The sequence below is a fragment of the Crocodylus porosus genome, unplaced genomic scaffold (assembly GCF_001723895.1).
Source record: "Crocodylus porosus isolate Cpor-Errol unplaced genomic scaffold, CroPor_comp1, whole genome shotgun sequence".
NCBI classification, from domain to species: Eukaryota; Metazoa; Chordata; order Crocodylia; family Crocodylidae; genus Crocodylus; species Crocodylus porosus.
In genome coordinates, this window is record NW_017728886.1 from 68946153 (window position 1) to 68970566 (window position 24414).

Consider the following 24414-nt stretch of genomic DNA (forward strand, 5'->3'; position numbering starts at 1 on the left):
CTTAAACATTGAAGCCTTAATTGAGGAAAATGCTAACACTGGTGTGCAGTCATGGTCGCCTTCACTGAGTAGTATTTTACTGAATAGCATGTGTGCAAGGTTTTCAGCTACACCAGCATTGTAATAAAAACTTTTGCCATTTGATTTTGAGAACAGTTTAAAATAATTAGGTCTGGAAAAAAAAACAGAAAATCTCTCCACAGCTACATGCTTCTCTGGCAGTATCTCTTTACTCCTGCTTATGTTAGACTTAGTCAAAACAATCAATGCAGGCATGCCGTTAAATTAACAGGAATTACTGAAGTGGCCAAGCATGTTCAGCTCTCCTGGGACCCGTCCAGTATACTCGGCTGTAAGCCTGAAAACAGCCAGCTGGTGACATAACAAAAAGTTCTTGTTAGGCTCCAAGACTGTGGGGTTTGCAGGGTGGCTTTTCAAGGGATCTCCTGTTTTAATCCCCTATACAAAAATGCATCCTGTCTCAATTCATCTCTAGCTCACTAGCATCTAACAGACTCTGAGTTCTCTAAACATCAAACTGTTTCTGGAAGATAAGTGTTGAAAAACCTTCCTGTGTTTAGGGAAATTTGCTTTTTCCATACAAGAACGAATCACATGTCCACAGCTGGAATGCATGCCCGCAGACTGGAATGCATTCCAGAGTTTTATGCTTAGAGGCTGTGTCGTAAACTGGCTAGCCGGGAATGGCATATCTGTATCCATCCGATGTAAGCAAGTTACATTGCTTTGTGTTCACCCTGCATTACAGCTGGACAGTGTCTCTATGTTCCCAGAATTTAGTGTAGCTTATGAACTCTCAAAAGGTAAACAGGGGCTCTGCTATATTCTCACATTATAAACTGAATGCTAAAGTATAATTTTGTCCTTGAAACTAGATAAATATGGGTGCAATTCATCCTGTGTTTCATTACTGCATAAGAAGGTGAATTGTAGCCTAGTTTGGCTCTGGGGCCTTAAAGGGCCTGGTCTGGTCATCAGTCATGTGAGGTTGAGATGAGCAGGGTTGCTTCAGAACATAATTCCAAGCAGAGGACTTGGGAGGCAAGTGATCTTGCCTGTTTGGGTGGTTGTATAATGTTTTTCTGGAGTTTATTAAGTTTTTAAGTGAACTTGCAGAATGTGGCTACAGACTCTGTTGCTCTATGGTGGTCTGGATGAATAAGTCTTGCTTAAACAATGAAACCCAGAGAGGGTTATTCTGTCTCTCCCTGGATCTTTTCTATACTACCTAACTCCCCTCCCCCGCCAGTTAATGTGATTTAATATTGATACTATTTTCACTTGGCTTTCTTGTTTGCAGACAGCTTCCCCAATTATTACGGTGCTAGTTAAATATCAATTATATAATTTGGCTCTGGCTATTCTAGCATTTTAGATGGAAATCTAAAATTATTGGATAATAGTCATTAACAGTATCATACCCCTTACCTGTATCAGAAAGGGTTAATTCAAGTGATACAACGTGGGGTTTCCCCAGCTGTTGGCTCACTCCAGCAATAAAGCTTGAAGATCAAGCTTTACCTCAATAGAACTTGAGGACAGAATGAATCCAAACCTCAGCACGTGCAGGACAAAATACAAGGACGTTTCTTTAGCTTAGTTTTCTTTCTTCAGCTTAGTTTTCTAAAACAAAGCTGGAAAAGCCCTCCCTGTACAAGAGAAACAGAAAGTCCTTACACTGTTTTAATTAGTAGGATGCTTGTGCTCTGTTGAGAAAATCTGGTTAAATATTTAGGTCATAATGCATGCTGTTGTTTATGATTGCAAGCTTTTTAGCATCCTTTGAGAAATTTGATACAGAGACCAGAAGAATCCTTAAAAATTAGGAATAAATCATCATTTAGAAAATTTAGAAGACCAAGGAAAGCTAGGAGTGCCAGCTAAGAGTTAGCATTTTCTTATCTTTATTAGTAGTAACCAAATATCACAGGCAGAAGATTGCCTAGCCTTGCTCTTAATGAGACCACTGAATCTAAACATTTTATGAAAGACCGCTTTCTCACCACTTGTACTATGTGGATTGGTTCTTTAAACCACTTCATTGTTTTTTTAAATAGATGAGAATTAAACATTAGAATAAAACATAGATCAGCTCAGAGTTGATGAGTTGCAGATTCCTTTCCCTCTGTGGAGTTTTGGAAGGAAGAAGGAGGGTGGATCAAGAGGGGGCGCAGTGACATGGATTCCTCTTGCCACACACAGACACTTCAACCAACAGTGCTGAGGGAGCATCAGCCAGAGACTTTTCTTCAGTTCCCGGATTGCGTAAAAATCCCCCTGCCCCTTCTCCTCCTTGCTTAGCAGCACACCATTCCCCCTCTCTTCCCTCCTCTGCCCACTGCTGCCTCTGTCCCCAGCAGTAGGAGTTGGGGGGAGGCTCCAGAGCCACTCCAACCCCGTCCAGCTGGGCTCTATGGGCAGCCAGGCACAGCTAAGAACAGCAGCAGCAATGGGCAGGTTTCTCCTCCTGCCTTCGTGTTCCCTGCCAGGCTGGGAGTAGGGGCTAGGGAAAGAAACCCACCTGTTGCCACTGCCAGTGCTATCTGGCTGAACCTGGCTCCATGTGCAGCCCTGCTGGAGTGGGACAGAAGCAGCTCTGCAGCCTCACCCCTGGGTCAACTGGGGACAGCAGCAGGCTGGGGTGAGGGACTGGGTGGGGAGGGGACATACCCCTGAACATGGAGGGAAAGGGACGGGTACGGGAAGATTCTTATCTGACTGAGGGACCCAGCTGCTGCTCCTGTGACGTGGTCTGCCTGCACTGGGGAGAGTAGGGAGTAGAGGGGTGCAGCCACCCCCGCAACACTGGTCACTGCTCCTGCACCCTTTACATAATGTGTTGGAGTAAGCCACCTTCCAACAGTAGGATTCCTTGACAGTTCTGGCAGCCCTGTGTGCATTTCATTGATTAGGATTTTCTTCCTCTCTTTTTGTACAAAGAGCCCTGGGCCCTGAGTGCCCAAACAGCAAGGAGGAAAGAGCTGCAAAGCACTGCAGAGGGAGGCAACCCTAGGAAATCTAAGGGAGGCCTCAGCCCACAAGTATCCGAATGTTTTACCTGTCAAGCATTGCAAGAGGGTGGACATTTCTTTTTCATGTCATGTGTCTTGGAGGAAATATATATTTGTTTCTTCATTTAAAATTGGTTATATCTTGGGTGGGGAATGAGAGAATTTGTACATCAGTCTCTCTCTTACAGTCCCCTAATAATAAAAAAGACTGCTTAAAATGACTGGGAAATTTATTATCATAGGAATTTATTCTCAGAGTAAATTTCCTAAATCATTTGAATTAACAGGTGCATTTGCTGGGCAATGGCAAATGCAGCTCTGTCAATGATGAGAGCCAGCAAGCTGTTTAAACATAATGGATTTCAAAAGTCCATTATAAATAGATCTGTTTTATTACTGTCATCCAGCTAAGAGAAAGTGCCTTTGTAATTTCTCTAGAGATGTCATACTTTATAGTATAATTGAGTGTAACTATGCTGCTTGTCCCCTGAGACTGATATTATTTGTAAGTCTACAGCTGTGTTACATCCAGCCTCGTGATAGAGGGAGGATAAACCAGAAAATAATTTTTACTCTGTGGACCTTTGCTTCAGATTGTCCCAGATTGCTCTTTGCTAGCAGGGAGCAGACAGATTTGCTTCCCTGTGGTGTTTTGTTCTTTGTAGCTGTTTCACTTTAGAGTTGCAAGACTTCTCTGCTGTACCGTTAAAGAGATAATGTGATGTATCTTGACCCTGGGACTCAACAAAGGAACACACTGAATTCCTCGATCCCAGTTGCATTAGACTGAGCGCATTGCTGCTTTTGCTAAAGAGGACTATCAGGCGTCACTGATTAAACCATTGTGGCACCTATGAGCCTTGTTCCATTTGTAAAGTGGATTTTAAAGACAGTAGGGATTCCACTACAGCGTGTGTTTCCACGAGTACCTTGTCCTGTATTGTTGTGTGGAGAGAGAGCAGATTGCAGTGGAGAGCAAAAATGATTGAAAAAATGGGATCAATTTATGTGGCAAAAATGGCCATTTAATTGGATTTCATAGCATGGTTGGGCTTTTCCACTGATAAAGATGTCACTGGGGTGCATTACAGTATTGTTCCACCATATGTGCACCAGTACAGGATTATGGGAAGCACGGTCCTTAAACATGTGCATGGCTGCTTGTAGAAAAAGCACCCGAAATACTGCCTCAATAAAATACCCAGCAAAACTCATCATGTTTGAATCTTTTTCACAGCATGCAGAGAAGAGATCCCTAGGCACATCTAATCAGAGGTTCTATTTCTATCATGCATTTTATTAACCCCATGTTTTATTGCTCAGCCTATACATTGATGTAGAATCAATTTTATTTTTTCGTATCTGGGAATGCTGCTAAAATCGTAGCTGTTTTCCGTGACACTTATAGCCACCTTCGTTACCAAATAAAACGTTAAAAAGCTTTCTATTTGCAGCATTTGTGGGATAATGCATAAGCAATTTCAGATCTGGTGCCTCTGAATCTGACAACTGCTACAATAAAACACCAAGTTACTCTGTATTTTATTAACTGTCTTTTCTCTTCAGTTTGCTTAATAGTGAGTTAGATTTACATTTTGTTAAGATTGCTGTGCATTACTTTTAATAGCAGACACGTCAAACTTCCCTGTGCCAGTAGTGTAGCATGATAAAGTAACCCTATGTGATACTGATGAAGATTTCGTTCACACTTGCTGGTTTCATGCCCTGTCTTTTTTTCCAGATGGATACCCTATTGTAAAATGATTTCCTGCTTTAGGCTCTGCTTTGTGTAGCTCTGTGCTATGCCATCTTTCTATGAACTGGATAAACTGCCTATTAAATTTAATTACAGCCTGAATGACTGCACATCTTGATCTTATTTTTCCCCCAATGTACTGTATTTCACCAAGGTCTTTGAGGATGAAATAAAATAAATCTGAGGGATGCATACTCAGTAACTGAAAGAAATGTTTCAAAGGGCATTACGATGACTGTTAACCCATTACTTTTGGGCCATCTTGAAGGCAATCCTTTAGTTTTAGGGTTATATAGACGTTTCCTCTTGTCTTCTCTCCTGTCATTAAAAAAAAATAAAGCTGATTTTAAGAACTCCTCAGGATAGAGTTATAAATAGAAACACCACTCCATCATTTCTACCTCTCTGAAAGGAGAACAAAAGGCAGAGTTGATGATTAAAGCTACACACTTATGTTATAGGCTTCAGTCTCTCCTCCATCACAGAGGGGAGGATTGTGGGACAGATTGGCATCAGGGGAGTTGGTTATGGCCTGTGGGGCTTGTCCCAGTGCAAGTGAGGGATACGTGAGGGTGACAGAAGGGCACTCCCACCAGTGGAGGGTCCTATGTAGCAGAGCAGTTAAATAGATAAGAGTGCCCACCATAACTTCCCCTTCATCCCCTGCCTCTCCATTGCTCCAAACATCCCTACTACAAATCTTCTTTCATCTTATAGCAGAGGTTGAAAGGCGGTACTCAATCTTTCTGGCATGCAGGCTGGATGACTGGGGCACAGCCCATCTGTGGCTGCGTCTAGTATGCGGGGCCAGGTCTGACTGTTCCCAGAGCTGCGGCAAGTAACACTGCCACCGGTCCCCGACTGCCAAATTTCTGGCTCTACAGGGAACCCCACGGGCCAGATCACTTGGCTCCATGAGCAACGGAAGAAATGACTACCTTTATGAGGTTTTTGTAATTCTTCCCTAGCTGCTTAAAGATCATTTTGCGCCAGATATTCAGAACAAAGTGGTCTTAGCCAGCTGGAGAGTCCTGTCCTATATCAGGTAGGAGACTGAATGGTTGAGGGAATTAATAATGGAATACAGGCCACTTCAACTATAAACGATGTAACATGAGCCCAGGGGGAATAACCAAAGGCAGTTGTTTTGTGATGGTGCTGGCAATCTCCAATCATTTTCTAAGAAAGAGGTGCCTATCACTGATGGCAAAAGTGGAGTGGGAGTGTTGTCAGAGACAAAAAAATCCTAGTGACTTCACAATAGTGAACTAACTTTGTCCAGATAAGAAATTATCTGAGCAAGTTTAAGACCTTGTTGGAAGGCATTTTGCATCTTATTTTCCCTCTGTCTGCTAGGGGCAAGACTTTAGTTTCTCAATGGTGTCAGCCTTGGCACCTTTCATAAGTGACAGCTTTTTACATTTTGAAGAGTCATGTTTGTCTTGTACTGGGATACGTTTCTCACTGTGGCAGAGGAGATGAATCAGCTAAAAGGGGATAGTGCAGAAACCCACTGAGGATGAGGAACTTCTGTGGGGTGTATAGAAAGTAACTTGGAAGAAATTTGAGACATTTAAAAGATTGCTGAATAAAATAAAAAGCAGTTGGGAACAGTGTTATGTGGCCATAGGCTAAATTAATAGCCTGTTAGATCAGTTGGCTGTTTCTACAGTCTTATTCATTTTTATGCATTTCTGAGTGTTCTTAAAATGCATGATCCAGTACCTTCGGCATCTGATCCAGATGCAATTCCCTACGGAGAGAAAAGTCCTCCTTTCCAGAACAGAGTGCCTTAGTAGATAATGCTCACTTCCAGATCCTGGAAATTGGCCAGTTCTCAGAAGACGTCCATGTTAGATTTAACTTACATTTTTAAGGGTAAAGCGACACACTCTTCTCTATTTAAAATCATGAAATCACATGTCCACACTGAAGGGATAAATGTCCTACTATATATGACCTGCAAAGAGAGAGATTAGTCTGAATCTTGTGTTTGTGGCTGTAGAAGTACACAATCAGTGACGGGATATTTCCTTTTAGAGTATTTCCTAAGAAATTCTGAACTTCATACTCTTAAATGAAGATATGGCTTTAAACATTGCATAGTGCTTCCCACAGTGAGGAAGAGTTGTAGTGTTATGTAAAGAAATGCTTTTTTCTAATTCACGAGGGACTTTCTCTTGAGAAAATGAAAACCTTTGCACAGAGACAGAAAAGATAAATTAAGTAGAACTAATTTGCTAAGACCCTAAGTATGTGAAACTATGTTCCAAATATTTGGCTGCTTTTTCCAGATGAGGAACCAATATTCATGTTCCACTGTTCATTTTATTTTCTGGGGTGCAACTACAGATTGTCTCTCTCTCAATACACTTATTATACAATGGCAGGGAAGAATGATAGCATTGGCATTTGGAAATGTTTAAGTTCATTTGTATTCTGTATACAGATGGCCTCTGTAATCATAAGTAACATAGAACTATCCAAGGAATTTTTAACAGACTAATCCAAATTTAAAAACAGCAGCATCCCAACAGCAAACGTTGCAGAAAATGCCTGGAATGTTAATAGAAAGTACTTCAAGCAAGAATAGTGTTTGTGGTGTTGTGTTTAACTTTACTCAAGAGATGACTATTGATTAATGATGCCCTCCCATCTCTCCAGAACTCTAGCGCAGAACATCGGGTTCGACTGGACCTTGGGCTTTGGGACAAATTCAGCGAACTGGCTACAAAGTGCATTATTAAAATAGTGGAATTTGCAAAACGACTGCCTGGCTTTACAAGCTTGACCATTGCAGACCAAATAACTCTCCTTAAAGCAGCCTGCCTGGACATTTTGGTATGTATCTTTCCTTTATAATGTGCTGTTGCTTTCAGAGATGTATTTTATGGTGCACTAAGTCAGATTCAGGCCCAGTTGTCCTGTTACAAATGAACCTGGTGGAATAGTCTGGCAGAACTGAGAGTAGACTTTTAACCCACCCCGTGAGGGAATGCAGTAATGTGGGAGAAGCAAAAGGAAATGAAAGCCTGCCTCTTTCGGAGTACGGGATCTGTTCTGGGTTCTGTTGATTTGAGTGTGGCTGCATGAGGGCCAGAACTTCAGCTAGCGTATCCGTGGGGTAGTGAAAATGATTGATTTCTTTCCCCATATCACTGTTTTGCATGTGGGATCTGATTTTCAAAACTACAGCTGTGGCTCTGTGTTGGAAGACGATTCAGTTCCCTAAGAGTGGCCCGTAACTCTCAAGCCCCAGATGTAACGAAGAGGGCAAAATGATAAATCTTCAGACGTAGATTTTCCCATGTTGCGTTGACGGAGTCAGCTGAACCGAGAGGTGGAGGTTAGGTATTGAGGCCCCCTTGCCTTTTGGTACGGCTGCAGTTCACAGTGGTGAAATACTGTTGAATTAACATAATGCAAATTTTTAGCAAAAATGCTGAGCTTAGTTGAAGTATGGAATTGGAGGGAGTGGGTTCTGCAGCAGAGAATGGGGTAGGAGAACTTCAGAGTATTATTCCTGATGAACACAGTGAACTCTGGTAGTTTGAGCAAGTTGCTTCATCTTCCCACGTCTTAAGTTTTCCACCTGGGGATAAAAACACTGACCCATTTTTCATCCAGAGAGTGCCATAACAGTTACTTGTTTGGAAAGTGCTACACGATCCTCAGTGCAAAGGGGCCTTTGAAATGTCAGTGACCTGCTTGTTATTAAACACAGTTACAGTAAAACTGAATGCAAAGCACAAAGTGTGTTTGGAAAAAAACCCAACCCCCTTCCCTGGTTTCCCACAGTGTTCCTTCTGGAAACCTGGAGTGAACACAGCTCCATCCTCAGCCAGAGTAGCCCCCTGTTGGATGGCTACTGGATGTATTTGGCTTGGCATCAGCCAGCAGTTTATTCTACAGAATTTGCAGTTACAGTAATTAATCACAGGAATCTCTGCACATGCACCACTTCAAACAAAATCATATTGAGAATATTAACTGCGCTGACCTTTTCTTCTTGTTTTGTCAAAAGCTGTTTTGAAAGATCTCTTATGGGTGACATTGATATATGGGAGAAACGGAGACAGAGGGGGAGAGAGATTGTTCTCTGGCCCATATAAAAGGAAAAGTGGAGGTTGCCCTGTAGTTCCCAAGATTCACCTCTCATTGTCCTCTTGCTTACAGGCTTTCATTCATACTGGAGTGCCTCATTATTATTGTGTGTGGTCTTTCCACAAGACAGCGCCATTTATTACCAATTGCATGCCTGTCGTTGTTAACACTGTTATGATAAGACAGAGTTAAGTTCCTCTTACACCAGGAGGCATACAGTAATTTATAAAGTATGACATTGTCTCAAGCATACTCTGCCAGAGATAGGGGAAGAGAATTGATTTACAGTTGTGAGCTCCAGGTAACAAACAGTTAATAGTTGCCACAAAAGAAGGTACAGAGAGAGTTCTGTATCTTAACTGTGCACCCCACAACCAGAGCTTTTCAGAAACCTCTCATTTTCTAAGGAATCCTCAGTAGCCGTCAGACAAAATTGTTTTGTAATTCTGAGTGGGTAAGATAAAAAATGTAATCCTTCCTCCCCACTGAGGAGCAGGGGCGTGTACCTCTATGTCATATGGGTACCAAATGGCTTGGCTAGTTGCACATGTTCTGTACGGTAACAGCCTACCAAACTTTAAAGAAAATCTTAAGGTCTAAAAGTCTTAGAATCCCACCTAAATAAGGAATTCTAGCCCTTATTTTATCTTATGCTTTCATATGACCCCTGCCTTGACTCAGATGACTGGGTAAAGTATTCCTGGCTCGATAGTACAAAGTCGTACGTGTTTTTAACTTGGAAATAGTGAAATAAATTACTTTTAACTATGTAAGTACATAAAAAGAGTCAGCACTTGAAGCAGTGATGTACCACACAAGGAAGCTTTCCATTCACGAGCTTCAGGACATATGGAGCCTTCAGGCCATGCTTGGAAAGGTTATCTCAAAGCATGTCCCTTGGAGCAGTCTACTCACCTCTCCTTCCCTCTCTTCTTCACTAAAAGGGAATCTGAGCATGGAGAAGTTAGAAGCCCCAGCTGTTTCATGTAACTTTTTTTTCCTGTTTATGTAACTGTTTTTGCACTATTTCAAAAGAAGGGATAACTTTTGTTACCAGCCACAGTGTGCACTACATGCAGGCTGTATCTACACGAGCAGCAGACTGCACAGTTGTTACTGCACAGGGTGACTGCGCAGTAACTGTGCAGTAGTGTTGCCGCACGGTTTTTTTCTGACACTACTATGCAGTAGCTCGTTACTACTACACAGTTGCATTATGTCATGGTTTGTGCCCAACACTACTTCACAGTAGCATCCTGTGTAGATGCGGCCTCAGTGTCTGTGAAATGCCCAACATATTAAACCTGCATACATGTGGAAGTAAAACAGAAATGTGTTGATAATCTATGGTTGTTTTCCTCCTATTTGTAAGGGTTCATTTCAGATGCCTTATTTTTTTTTGCACTTGCACACAGAATTAATTTTATTAGTAGAAGTTTAGGATTGTGAATCCAAAAAGGTGACAAAGCCAGTAGGGAAATACAAATCGCCGGAGTGAGAGACTAACATTAGAGGGATGGGGTGAGGAGGTGAATGCAACTAGGTTACAGAAAATACAATGTTAGCCAACTAAGCCCAGGGGTGGGGGGGACAGGGGGAGGAAGAGGAGGGAGGGGGCTCGCAACGCTGAGAGAATAAGAAAATAGATACACACAAACCCATACAATGGTCCGCCGTGGTGAAGGAAGTAGGTCGAAGAAAGTGTCTCAGTCCATATAGAGTCTCATCGCGGGGGTCCTCTTCAGGTAGAGCAGGGTGGTCCGTTGCTGAAGAATCCTCTCAAAGTGAAGTCCATCTGGTTCAGGCGGTCCCCTCTGGGTCCAGTCTGGCGGTGATCCATCTGGTGTGGTCAAGGACTGGCGGTGACCCGTGATGTGTTCCACGTAGATATCGCGGGACCAGCAGATGGTGTTGGAAACCATGAGGCAGTGCATCAGCTTGGCGTAGCGGCAGGAGACACAGCAGGCATGCAGGATGCTCTCGTTGCTGGGGTCCCAGGCTCCGAGCATTCCCATGATCAGCGCATCGACCATCATTTCGTAGCCGCGGCCCCTCAGGATGTCGGCCAGCGGGGTGTACTTCACCCGCTTGTGAGGCCAGGCATTGGTGAAGGCTTGGCACCGGTTCTCAAAGGGGATGGTCACATCCACAATCATGACCTTCTTGGCCTTTTCATTGGTGATCGTGATGTCGGGTCGCATCTGCCTCTTGGTGAGGAGAGGAAAGCAGAGAGACAGAGCCTGCTTTGTGGAATATGGAGTCGAGCGGGATCAGCTCGGCTCCACTACTGTATACACACAACCTGTGCAAATGCCCAGACTATGCATACGCCACACCACGTGATCCGTAATAATAGGCATATTGTGCTTGCTGTACACTTGTGCGTATACAGTGCATCCATACAAGCTCCTCTGCAGCACTCGGAAGGCAGACAGCCTACTGCGTGTGCTATATGCACATCACATGCAAATATATGTGCTGTATGCCTTTTGAGCATGTTTGCTACCTGTGCATCGCACCGCATTGCTCCCATACATATTGCTCATTCACTCCAGGCACTGTCACCCCTATTTATTTTGTTGTTTCCTTTTCATATTAAAAATGGCTGTAGTTATTGTGGAGAGAGGAAGAAGGAGGAGCTGCGCTGCTCGTCTGAGGGAGCAGTGTAGTGCATGCAGAGGGCAACGCAAGGGCATGCCTGACGTGTCAGTTCCTTTCTCTGCCTCTACTTTTGTTCCTGCTCTGGGAATGCAGCAAACGGTGTCTTGTCTAATACGGACATGGAGTGGGATCACATTTTTTCACAGCTGGCATTTACATTTGTTTTAGTAAGGAAAACTCGAGCTTTGAAAGTGAACTAACCTTGTCACCAAACAAGCAAAGGCTGCTTAAACCCAGGCTGTTTTGCATGAACGATTTCAGGTTCCATAAATCTGCTGACAAAACTCTGGTCTGCAGGAATGTGTGCTGCTAGGTGTACTCCCAGGTTTCTGCTGGAAGCATCCCCACTACAGGGAGTGATCAGCTGGTTTTTGCTTCTCTCTGCACTGGCAGCTGGACTGACTCAGGATCATCCCCTTTCAAAACAACCTGCCCTAAGCTCTCTGGTTCTTCCTTTCTTCCAAGTAGCAGGGTATGATGGGACCAGTCTTGCCCAAATGGTGCAGAGAGGAAAGCAGAGAGACAGAGCCTACTTTGTGGCACTTATTGAGTGACCAACTAGACAGAGATGATTAGAAAGGGATGGGGTGTGCTGTCTTCCTTTGTATGGGTTGGGGCTTTCAGGCAGCCTAGCCTGGGACCTCCTTCCTTTCCAGTCTCCTGCCACTACCCCACTTTTCCCATGTTTGGGTACGACAGAGAAAAGGGATTCCCCAATCCCTTGTGGATGCTACTTCTGTCTTGAGTGGACCAAAAAGGACAGGAACTCTGGCATTGCTCTAATTTTCTTCTTTGCTGCATCCATTCAAGGTCCTCCTACCTCCCACTTCTTGAGCACCACCTTGCAGCCTGGTTGTAGCCCTAGCAGAGAGGGTCCAAATACTTTCAGATGAAAATAGTCATAGTAGATTGCCTTAAGTCCAGTTCTGCTAACATGATTACCACCCTGGGATCCTTCAGAGTCTGTGTGTGTTGTGTCTGTAATTTACCTACCATACGCCAGGTGGACTACGGTGAGGAACTTCATAAACTCCATTAGGTAGGATGAGGAATTATTGTTTATTGCAGTCTCTCTTTTCCAAACACTAGGCTTTACAAGAGTTAAAGGCACCAGTTCTCATTGAGGTTGATGTAAATAGTGCCAAACCAAAACCAATAATTTTAAGCATAAAATGTTACTAAAATAAATCTCCCTAGAAGTGACTGGGCCTGATTTTTATCATTTCTATCTGAATGGTTCAACTGCTCATCCATAAGCAAACAGGGTCACACACACACAAATCCAGGCAAATTGGTTTAATTTTGGCAGAGTTTGTGTTGGGAAGTTTGGTTGGTTAGTCGGTTCTTTTGCTCACAAATTTAACAGTGGTGAGACTGCGGTTATTCCGTAGTTCTGTCTATGGTTGTCCATTTTCATTTCTATGGTACAGGGAGTAAGAATTTCTCAGCGCTGATTCCCAAAATCATCATTCTTCTTTTTGGGGTTGTCAGACCCCATGCAGTAACCATAGAAAGGCATTTGCATGTGCAAAATAATAAATTCAAACCAGCAGTTGGGTGAACATGCATTTTTAGGAAAAGCACCTGCTGTGGCTTCTGTTTTCAGGAAACCTGCACACCTACCAAACTAGTTGAACAGTGGGAACTGCTTCTGAAAGTTGAGGCTGCCTTTAAACCTCTGTTTGAAAATGGAAATGATTTTACTGCAGCGATATATTGTAAATGGAGCTTTCTGGATGTTTTTTCCTTTTGTGTAACACATGTTTTCTGCTATCTGTAATTGTCTCATGAGGCTTCCAGATATTTGAAGATAAAAAATATTCTTTAAAACAAAGGGTGCTTTAATCATGGATAAAATCCTTATTTTTGCCTGCTGGTGGCATTTTACTGCAGTGTGACAGCTAAAATACTTGGCTGTCTTCCAAAATCTAAACAATATTAAAGATGTGAAGAGGATGTTTTCGAGACAGTGGTTCAGCTCAAAATAAGAAATCTGTATCTTTCTCCATTTAAAAGGACTGACATTCCCCATATGTTCTGCAGTGAACATGAAGTTGATATGGACTTCGCTGGGGCACTGGGAGTTAGCCTGAAAAAGAGCTTAGCAATGATTAATTAATGTGCAATGTGTTTTACATGTCTGTGTGAAGGACACAAGCAGCTTACTGTTAAAAAAAATATTTGAAATGGCCTGTCTCCTAGCTCAGTAGCAAGCTATAGGGGAGTTTGGAAGACACGGAAGAACTGGTTGCTCTATCAGATGCCAGCGTATTGCGGAAGAGAGAAAGCCAAGCTTCAGAGGTCCTAGAGCAGGCTGATGGCATTGGGCTCCCTACAAGATACAGTGGCAGCCCTTGCTTTCTTTGTAAGCACCAAGGAAGAGGGAGGGACAGCTCTGGGGAAGCCGCTGGATGCTATTTCTGCAGGTCATTTTATAATCTTTTTTTAAAATGTCACTCAAGATGATTTAAGAAAATGGATCCTTTAATGCCAGGTTCCTTGCAGCACATGGTATAAGTTTGGCGAAGCTCGTTTTGTTCCTGTATTTTATCTATAGACAATATAATGTTGTAGTCTGTTAATGTCTGCTCCTAACTCTGAAATACAGCATGGAGTAAGTTCACAGTTAAGAATATCTTAATGCTGATAGATTAGTAGATGCATGGGGGGGGGCCTATGGCCAGAGGAGTGCTTGGAGTGGCATGAATGAATCAGACTTATTTCTGTTCTTCCACATAGTTGTATTTACTTCCCCTCTCTTGGTCATGAAATAAAAGGGAATGTTAATATTACGTTTTCATGCAAAGAAAAATTTCTCTGACCCATTTAAGTCTTTGTACTTGGACATACTAACCCCATGCGTGGGATGAGCCCATTATTAACCTGGAATATAGAGGGAAGGGCCTTATGTGGAAAGACAGTGGCACAGGTCTTTTAGTAGGTGGTTTAAAAACAGACGACAAGTTCTCTGTAGGCCCCTTAAATGTCATTTCCTCCTGAGTCTCCTCCTCGCTCATTTGGAACCTTGTTGCCAGGCTGGGATGAAAGTAGAAGTACCAACTGCAGATTGGTCAGCTGCCAAGTATGTGAGCGCCTCTGAGTAAGGGCCTCTGTAGCTGTAGAAATAATTAAGACTCTCTCTATGCTGGGTTATATTTGTGTAAATCTTTTCTGTTGAGGCTTTAAAACAAAGCAAGCTGGCTGTAAACAGAGTCAAGCCCTAATAAGATAGCATTATGAAGACAAAGTATATGGGTGACCTTAGCCAACTAAACAACTGCTTTTGTCTGATTTCATTTCAGTTTTGAAGGGGGTGGGATTCTGAAATTATCGAAAATATATTTCAGGACATGTCACCTGAAAAATGATGGGCAGCACCACTTTTACACTTAACCGTACAACTTGGAATGACTTCAGGCACTAAGCGGGTGCCTGATTACATCATGAGAGGAAAATGAAAGGTAGCAATGGGTCCAGAGCCTTGCCCCTCTAACCCCAATGGCAAAAATCCTAGTGATGTGAAAGGGGAGCAGGCACAGGTTTGAATTGTTGAATGCATCTGTAGTCAAGCATCATCACATAATGAATTTTAAACTAACAGAATACAAAAGAAAGCATGTTTTTCATTTAAATGAATTACACAACTGCCCTAACCCAGGTTGTTTTGTGATGACGGCCCATTGGAGAGGACAGTACTTGTTAGATGTGAAAACTGCTTTTACACTTCACCAAAACTGGCATTTCTGCACTGCATGCCCCCTCGCCAGCCACCAGGCCTAACAGTCTCTCAGTAAGAGCAGCAATCTAAGGCAACTAGTCAGGACTGTGACAGTGGAGGATGAAGGCCTCTTCAGCATTTATTGGTGTATTTGGTTGTGATGGAAGTAACAGTATTTATTCCAAAAATAGCAATTGGGCTCTTGCCTTTGTTGTTTCACTTACCCCACCAATCCCATGGCAACCTTTGACATACTGTATCTGCTGGTTCCTGAACAGCCAACTGTGTGCAGGTGGTAAAGGTAGCCCCACTGCTCTCAAGTCTGCCTGTTCCCCGCAGTTCCACCAGGCTCTGTTACCTTTTGTCCTCTTCCCTCCTTGCCGCCCCAGCTTCCTCCTAAATCTCCAACTTAGATGCCCATATGAGACAGGCCAAGAAGAGATGTTTTTTCTTATTCTGCATATTTTATAGAGATTTTTGAGGAGTAGCACTATTCTTCACAATGGACCCAAAACGTCAAAAGGCAAAAACCAAAGGTTGGGTATGGCTTTGCTGGTAGTAGGTCCATGATAGTTTGGCAAGGGCCAAAGCAACAGTGTAAAGGCACTTACATAGGCTGGTATCAGCCACTAATTAAAAGATACAGTTGAGACATACACAAATGCTGCATTTCTTAAACAGGACCTAGCCAGAGGGAAAATTGGGAATTTTGATCGTGTATCTGTATATTTTGTCATAATGAAAGTTAGTGATAATGCAAAACACTTAAACTTATGAAATAAGTATTTTGGAGCAAAGGATGCATACTATAGCTTCATCAGCAGTTTGCTATGTCACAAAAGTTACTCTTCTTGACAAACCTTTTATGGACTCAGTACTTCAAATGTTGTTCTTTTTCCTCCACAGATCCTTAGAATTTGCACGAGATACACCCCAGAGCAGGACACGATGACATTTTCTGATGGCCTTACCCTAAACCGAACTCAGATGCACAATGCTGGATTTGGTCCACTAACTGACCTTGTGTTCACATTTGCCAATCAGCTCCTGCCTTTGGAAATGGATGACACAGAAACAGGTCTACTTAGTGCCATCTGCTTAATCTGTGGAGGTATTGTACAGCATGAATATTGACATGTTTTAAAAGAATAAATATTAAGATATCTACTTAATGTTCCTACATTGCTTTGCTTCCCCCTGCTGTATTATAGAGGAATTATTAAAGCAGTTTTTATTTTGGGCTTGTTTAAATTGGACTAAGTTTTATAGTCCTTCCTCAAGATAACTGCCTCTCAGAAGACTGGGTTTTGCCAGATAAAAGGACAGAAAGACCTATCCCGCTGAGTTTTTTTGGTTTTGGTAAAAGTTGTGTATGGTGGGATGGGTCCAGAAAAGGTTAACCATTTTTTTGTGCACTGGCTTCTTTAAAACCACTTTTTTATTCAGTTGTTGTCTGTGAATAAAAGACACACACATATAAACATTCACACAGAGAGCACAAGAAATATCCCTTTACAAAAACTCTAATCATTAATGAATAATTTTATTCTGAAATATGTACAGTACTAAAGACAGTATCATTTCTTGGGTGTGGCTTTGACAAGTGGAAAGGGACACTGAGAATTTAAGATCTAGAGAATTTCAATTAGTTTTTGGATTCAATGCCTACCCCCAAATCTCACTGCCAAATATTACTGTTTTCTTATATTAACTTTTTTTAATCCTATCCTTTTCCCTTTTGCTTTACAAACTCTGACAGAGGCCAGAGAAACTGACTGACTAAATAAAACCTATTAAATGAAATATATTTACTAAGTGCCTCAACTGTAGAGAATAAACACACTAACTAGCATTTTTCCTCTGTCTCTTTCAATTATAATACTTTTAAGTGTTACCTGTAGTAATAGATGGTAAAGGTTTCTGAGACTGAAGTGCAATTGTATAGCATGAATTTGGACAGAATATTTTTAGGTGTAACATGTAGCAACAGACAGTAAAAATTGTTGAGACCGGAGGAATTATTAACCTGAGGTGTTAGTGGCACATCTATAATACTCTATGGATGATACCTGCTGTAGTTCAGGCTAGTGCTGCCACCTTCTGATATGTGAAAGAATTTGCTTTTGGACCACGTGAAGAAAACCAAATAGGGCTTTTTTTAACTTAGCTGAGTAATCTTTATTATTATCCAAATTTAATTTTGAAATCCTAATTTAGCATAACACTTGTCCTTTGGGGGGAAAGGGGCAGAAAGCAAGGATGTAGTCGTTTGTTTTGTTCTGCATTGCCCAATTTGCAATCTTTCCAAGTAACTGGGCATATCTAGATGAGATGCTTACTAAGCACATCACAGCACAAACTGTGCTAATAGCCTACTGCGCAGTGTTATTAGGCTAATGCCCAGTAAGTGTCACTAAATAACTGTGCGCAGGCCCTAATGCATAATAACTCTAAGTACTGAGCATTTAGTTAGTACTTTAAGTGGGTCCTAAGTTAATGTATGGTATCTAATGAGCATGTAGATGCACCCACTGAGCAGCTGGGTAAACACTGAGAAACACATCACTTAGCGAGTGTATGAAGGAGCGTAACAGGTGAGGTGCCAGAAGTTGCCGTCATGCCCCTAGTGGTCACCTCAACTCTGCCTGCCTCTTGTCATTGCCTCCCAAAATGCCATCCTTATTTCTTACCTGTCACGTCTTGTTGTAAAACCTGATGAAGGCAGGCTGTCCAGAGGCTGGTCAGCCTAAGATGCACTCTCTTCTGGTCTCCATGCCAGTTCCTTTTGTCCTGCTCTCCATAAGGGCTAAATTTGTGGCCTCCTTCCACCCCTAAAGCCACACCCATGCTTCATACCTCTGTATACCATTCCATCTCTTGCAGAGGCCTCAGTCCTCCTGGCTTTAGCCTCCATTTCTTCTGGCTGCTGGCCACCACCCCTGGCCCACCAGTTCAGGCCCAGCTCTTGTGGCCTCAGCTTTGCCTGTTCCCTGGGCCCCTGGCCCATGTCGTTCCTTGCCCTGGGCCAGGCCTTAGCCCTCAGGGTCCATAACCCTGGGCCAGGCTGCTTGCCACTGAAGCCCTTTGCCCTCTTGTCTATAACTCTAGCTAGGCTGCCTAATGTCGAGTGCCCTACCAGGCATCCCTCCACAGCCTTTAGACCTCCCCGCCCTGCACCCTCCCCATAGCCACAACTTCATCTTCCCGTCTAAAGCTTAATTCACAACATAAACAAAAGCTCCTGCTTCACAACAAATGAATTTACCTAGCTCTCAGTCATTACCTCACTACTGGGCTGTCAGCTTCCCTTAGTTCTCTCTGGGCAACTCCAGGGAACAGCTGGAGTGCCTGCTAGTTTTGGGGTTGGCAACATTTTTGGGCCAAGTGCCAAAAAATCCAGCAATGTGGACTTTGAGGATGTTAGCATGCCAGCGGTGGACAGTGGGGGAGCTGTGAGGGGCCCAATCCTTGTCTTGGCAGCACAACCCCGGCCCCTTCCCCACCGTCTACCCAGAGGTGCATGTGCAGTCACTGACAGCAACAAATGGGGTTGGAACTACAGCCCGGGGTGCAGCCATTTGCAGGCTCACGCCTGCCTGCTGCGAGCAGCCATAAGCCTGCAAGCCACTGCACTGGAGTCTGGAGCCCCAGCCCCACTAGTGGCAGGCAGCAGCTGCAGGCATACCTCCAGAAGCACGGCAGGGGAGGGGCCAGGGTATGGAGCACAGGGCATGGGGAGAAGAGCCTGGCCCCTTTCCACTGCAGACTGGGCACTGGCCACATGTGCAATTTGCACAGGGACAGCACAAACACCTTTCCTAGCCCCATGTAAAGGCCTGAGGGCTGCCCTGTCTTGTCCCCAAAAGACACAGATCAGGACAGTGGGGGCCAGAGCCCTCTTGGATGAGTCAACAGCACACACACAGCTCCCTATCCTTTGCATCTGCACCTGGCAGGACATACCCCACCTTGCCTCGCCCCCCCACAACTCCTGCCCTACATGGGGATTGCAGGCTTTGTGGGTGTGCAGCCCCTAGCAGTGGAGCACAACCATGGCCCCTTCCATGCCGTAGTCCCCAAAGTACTCGTGGGAACAAACTAGGGCAGGACTCCAGACCCCAGTGGAACCACTTCCAGGCTTGTGGCTGCAGGCCAACATCTGGCCCAGGCTCTGGACTACTGGTGCCTGCTACAGAGCCAGGCTGCTTACAGAAGGGCTTGCAATGTACCCACTGCAAGCAGCCCAGGCTCCATGGCTGGCGGCAGTTGCCCAGAGCCTGAGCCAGATATGGTGTGCTGAGCAAAATGGCTTTGTGTGCCATGCTTTGGTACATGTGTCCAGGTTGTGCCAACCCTGTGCTAGTTCATTTGCAAGCATCTCCCTCAGGAGCTCCTCACCCTTCAGCATGCAGGGCCAGACTGCCTGCTGTGGCTCAGGCCCTGGGTTTATATGCCTGGAAGCCACACCCCCTTTTGGTCACCTGCCTTCTCCAGCTGTGCACAGGGTTTTCCCTGTCAGTCAAGGGCCAGCCTGTGCTCATGTAGCTGTGGCCCCACAGCCAGCTAAGCCTGCTGTAGCTTCTTAAAATGGGGCAAGAGCCTTCCGGCTCCCTCCTCTCCCCATCCCTTCCAGACCCATTACATAGAGGAATGAAGAAAAACAGGGAAGTTCACAGAATTAAGTCACAGCTTTGTTTTTGAGAACACAGAGAAACTTGTTTGACAAGCAGTTTGAAAAAAATGCTACACTTACATCAATGGAAAATTTTTTTTACCTCTGCAGACCGCCAGGACCTTGAAGAACCAGCAAAAGTGGATAAACTACAAGAACCATTGCTGGAAGCATTGAAAATTTACATCCGAAAGAGAAGACCCAACAAGCCTCACATGTTTCCAAAGATCCTAATGAAAATAACAGATCTTCGCAGTATCAGTGCAAAAGGTAAGCTATGTCCCTGATACACTGTCAGGTTCATAGGAAAGAGAAAATATCTGGTTTGTAGGCTTGATTATGGCATGTTTAAGAACAACAGACAAACAAACACTTTGCTTTTTTTTGTTGGGAAATCTTGGTTTAATCCTCTGGATGTTTTATGGCACTCTTATACATAAGCACTTACATTCTTCATTTAATATCGTCACACCATTGATACTGAAATCTGGTTTTGTTCCTAGATGGGTTAGAAATGAAACTATCAGTAATTTAAAGAGCAGAAACCCCCCCCCACTAATTTTCTTTAATCATTTTTTTCTAGGAAAATATGGCCTAATTGTATGCAGTACTACAGATCACTTTCAAGTAGAAATATCTAGTTTTTGGTGATGAATTAAAAAACACATGCAAAATTCCCAACAACCTGGATCTAAACACTCCTGAAATTTTAGCCAATATAATTCAAACTAACCTGTTTTTTACATCTTTGCAAAATGCATCTCGACAGTGTCTGAGCTAAGCTTTTAATGGGTTGAGCATGCTGATTTAATATATTTTCAAGCAGAAATGAAACAGATACTCTTCTTGACAGTAGCTGAACTCTTCTTCCATCCATACCTTTAGTGCTAAGGAGAGAGTGGGCTTCTATAGCATTTGGTGCACATAGGTAGCAAGAGGATCCACCAGCCAGTTCTAAATGTGTATTGTACAATCAGCAGCACATTCCTGCATCCTGAAACATCTTGCTCTATATAATAGCTCTAGGGGTGAACACGCTGCTTTGGTTTTCACATGGCACCTCTTAAATACATCAGACTTCGAACGTGTAAACCTGAAATTGATACTCCCATTTGATGCAGCTTTATAAACAGTTTGATATAGGTGTAACTGCTCTGCCTTTAATGCACTGCACCAGTTATGCAGCAGTATGAAAATAGGTGTACACTCTAAGTTCACAAAGATAAAATGATTTCAGCGAGCTAGCCCACTGTACCACTGACCCATGCTTTTTTAATGGTTAGTATTAGTTCTACATACTTCATAGTTTTTGGCTTCTATTGTTCTCCCTGGTAAAAAGTAAAAGCACATGGGATACATGACTGAAGGTACTTCTCTCTCTCCCCCTCTCTCTCAATTTCTATTTGACAACACCTCTTAAAACATTTCATGGTCAGAGTAAAAGAAATAAAACTAACACCTTATAATATTTGTTTTCAGAGATGATTATTGAGGAAGGGATATACCAGAACTTGAGGTGAAAACAAGTGTGTCCTCAAACTTGCTTAAAAAAATAAACTAAAGCTTATTTGGCCATAAAGGTAAAATAAAGTAATCCAATTATATTTCCACCAACCTAAACCTACAAGAGCAACTCAAAGTGATGTAAGGCTACAAAGGTACTTCAGAAATATCACTCAGAAGCAGGCATGGGAGGCTGTTTTAAGTCCACATTCCTGGTTCCTTGTTATACCCCTTATGTCTCCCTTGAGAATATGGCACTGTGTCTTGAGAGTTAAATGAGCATGTTAAGATGGAAAGAAGAACTTGTTCTTAGGCATTAAATGTAATTGCATTAATGCTTTGTACCAGAACTAAATCATACTAAAGAACTGGTGGCACTTTTTGGGGTGCCGTTCATTTGAAGACATGAATATTAAGCAGCTTTCAATATCCATTTCATATTTAAAACAAAATAAAGATCATGCACTCATGGATGAACTTCTGAATATTAGTTACTTCCAAAGTAGCCTTTTAGGTGATTCATGACTATGGTGCTCACCTCTGTCCCTGACTGCTTGTTAAGACACCTTTACAATCACTTGGAAAGTTGGTCACTGAAGAAGATGAAGCAGAAATTAGACTTCATGAGATCTGAAACTCTGTGAAGAATGATGACCTTTTAAACAAAGGCCATCAATGTGGGTAACTGTTTGCTCTTCTCAGAAGATGTATTAGATTAATTAAATAAATCTAATCTACTCTATGGTGTTGAAAGACCATCAGGAAATAGGTCCAGAGGTCCTCTCCTTTACTAGGACCATATTTTTTTCTTCTTTCATCTTGTTTACCATTTTTACGCAGTGTCCCCCCCCGCATACACACACTTTTACTGAATGGAAGTTATTCAGTTACCTTTTTGAAATCCAGATTCTTGAACAGCAAGATCAGGGTGCATGCAGTGGGATATCTTACAGCACTACCTGTTTATCCATGAAAAATCTGTATGGCCATGAAAAATCAGAAGTTGGTCTTGATGGGTAATGTCTTTTTCACAAATAGAAACAAATGTTTTTAATTCTAACACACTGCTGTGTGAATAAAATTATCTTTCTATATAGATAAGACAAAGAAGGCCCTTACCACCTTGTGCCTGAATATTTAGCGTCTGTCTGTCTTTATTATAAGGCTGAAGTTATGTCCTGCTTTGAACACTGAAAATTAGTTTTGCTGATGACTGATTGCTGCAAGTCAGTGGACATCTGACAGCCTCCCATGCTAAGAGTTATTTATATTCTGCTATCCACTACTAGTTTTATTTTGAGGTGCAATATGGAGTGGAAGCTAGGAACAAATAGCTTTAAAGTGTTTGCATTCATTCTTTTCTGAGACACTCTTGGATTAAAAAAATGGTACTTTTCCTCCTTGATGCTTAAGTTCTACATGGTACAGTCTTGCCATATACACCTGTTGGTTAGTGGAGCCAATTCAGGAAATTTGGAGCTTCAGATTCTGAAGTTTACCTACTCTCCCAGAATTTGATGGAGACAAAATTGAATGGCCTGAATTAAAACCAACAGTTCACTGCAAGTTAGGTAGAAGTAAAGCTGATTCACAATGCAGCAGGTTCTTTCAAATGAGCTTCTGATCCACCTTGATGATAAATCTCAGCAATCCCACCAGTTCCATTTCTGCACGTGAAGTCCTAAAACCAGCAATGATGAAAAATACTGCCTGTGGTTTTGGCTGATCAAGAAAGAATGCCCTCAAGACCCAATTACTTTAACTGATTCTATTTGAGGCTACCCTTATGAATACTCAGAACAGGAGGTAGTGCAGAACATGGATGCTGTGAGATCATTTTAAGGGTGGTGCAGTATGCTGTACAAATATCAGCACTGTTTGGTATCCAAAACATGTGCACAGTTCACAAGATAAACCCAGAGATTTCAAATAGGAATCCATTGTGTCAGAAACATCGTTACCAATTGTGGCCTTTCCAAAACCTTTGCCGCAGAAGAATGCAGTTACTTTTCCATAATCCAAAAAATGAGTGGAACCTAAGAGCTGGAATTTTCTAAGGAATGCCTTGAGTTTTAAAAAGTTGACAACCTTCTAAGAGAACCAATGATTTTTAAGTGTGTGAAAAAATAGGCAATAAGGACTATAACTAATTGAGAAACTCCTAAAACAGGCAAAATTACTGCTACAATAATTTTCAAGAGGGGACTTAACTCTCTTAGGCTTATTTTAAAAACCCAACCAAGGGTGCTGCTCTAAGCCTACCATTTCATGGTATATTAAGATTTTAAGTTGGCATGTTCCTTGTGCTGCGCTTGGTAGTATTTCATACATTCAGAACATCAGATAGCTTATGTCCGGTCCTAACACAGAAGTTGAATTAGTGTTGTAGGGTTTATAAAACCCTAGAGTAAACAACTGATACAAGACAAAAATTATAATTAGTAGGTATAAACATCATTAGGAGTAAACTTGTGAAAACGTTTGAAAATTTCATTTGTAAAAGGCAACTTCAACAAAATATCAGACTGATTATACCTTAGCTTTGAGCAAATAAGTTTTTGTGGAAATCAGAATTAGACTCCTAATTTCTAATTGCTTTTACATGGGCTGACTTAGACCAGTGTAAATTGAACCACACTTGATTGTTAAAGCAGAATTCTGTCCTTAGTGTTCCACATGAAGGGTCAGCAAAGTTTTCTGGTGGTGGGTCAGAATGACCCACCTCTGGCCCAAGGCAGACCAGTGCTAGGACCTGGCTACACAGCCGTTTCTCTGCTGCCTAGCTGTGGTGCTGTTCAGGTAAAGTCCCCTGCCACCAAAGCCCCAGTCTACAGGCCAGATTCAGTGGCTCTGTGGACCAGATCTGGCCCATATGCCATAGGTGTTGCCCCCCTGTTTTGTGGGCTCCTAGGCAATCAATGGATTAAGTAGAGTACAAACCAAAATATTTTCTTTTCCTTGAATTAAA

General features: G+C 42.7%; 1 protein-coding gene across 3 annotated transcripts in view; it reads left to right on the forward strand.

Annotated features, from left to right (window-relative positions):
• RARB (retinoic acid receptor beta) overlaps positions 1-24414 on the forward strand; it is a 343635-nt gene that overhangs the window by 317241 nt on the left and 1980 nt on the right. For all 3 annotated transcript variants that reach the window (XM_019536076.1, XM_019536082.1, XM_019536091.1), the window contains 3 exons: positions 7453-7629; positions 16178-16382; positions 20055-20213. In XM_019536076.1, coding sequence (XP_019391621.1) covers positions 7453-7629; positions 16178-16382; positions 20055-20213 — 541 coding nt within the window. The remainder of the gene's footprint in view (positions 1-7452; positions 7630-16177; positions 16383-20054; positions 20214-24414) is intronic.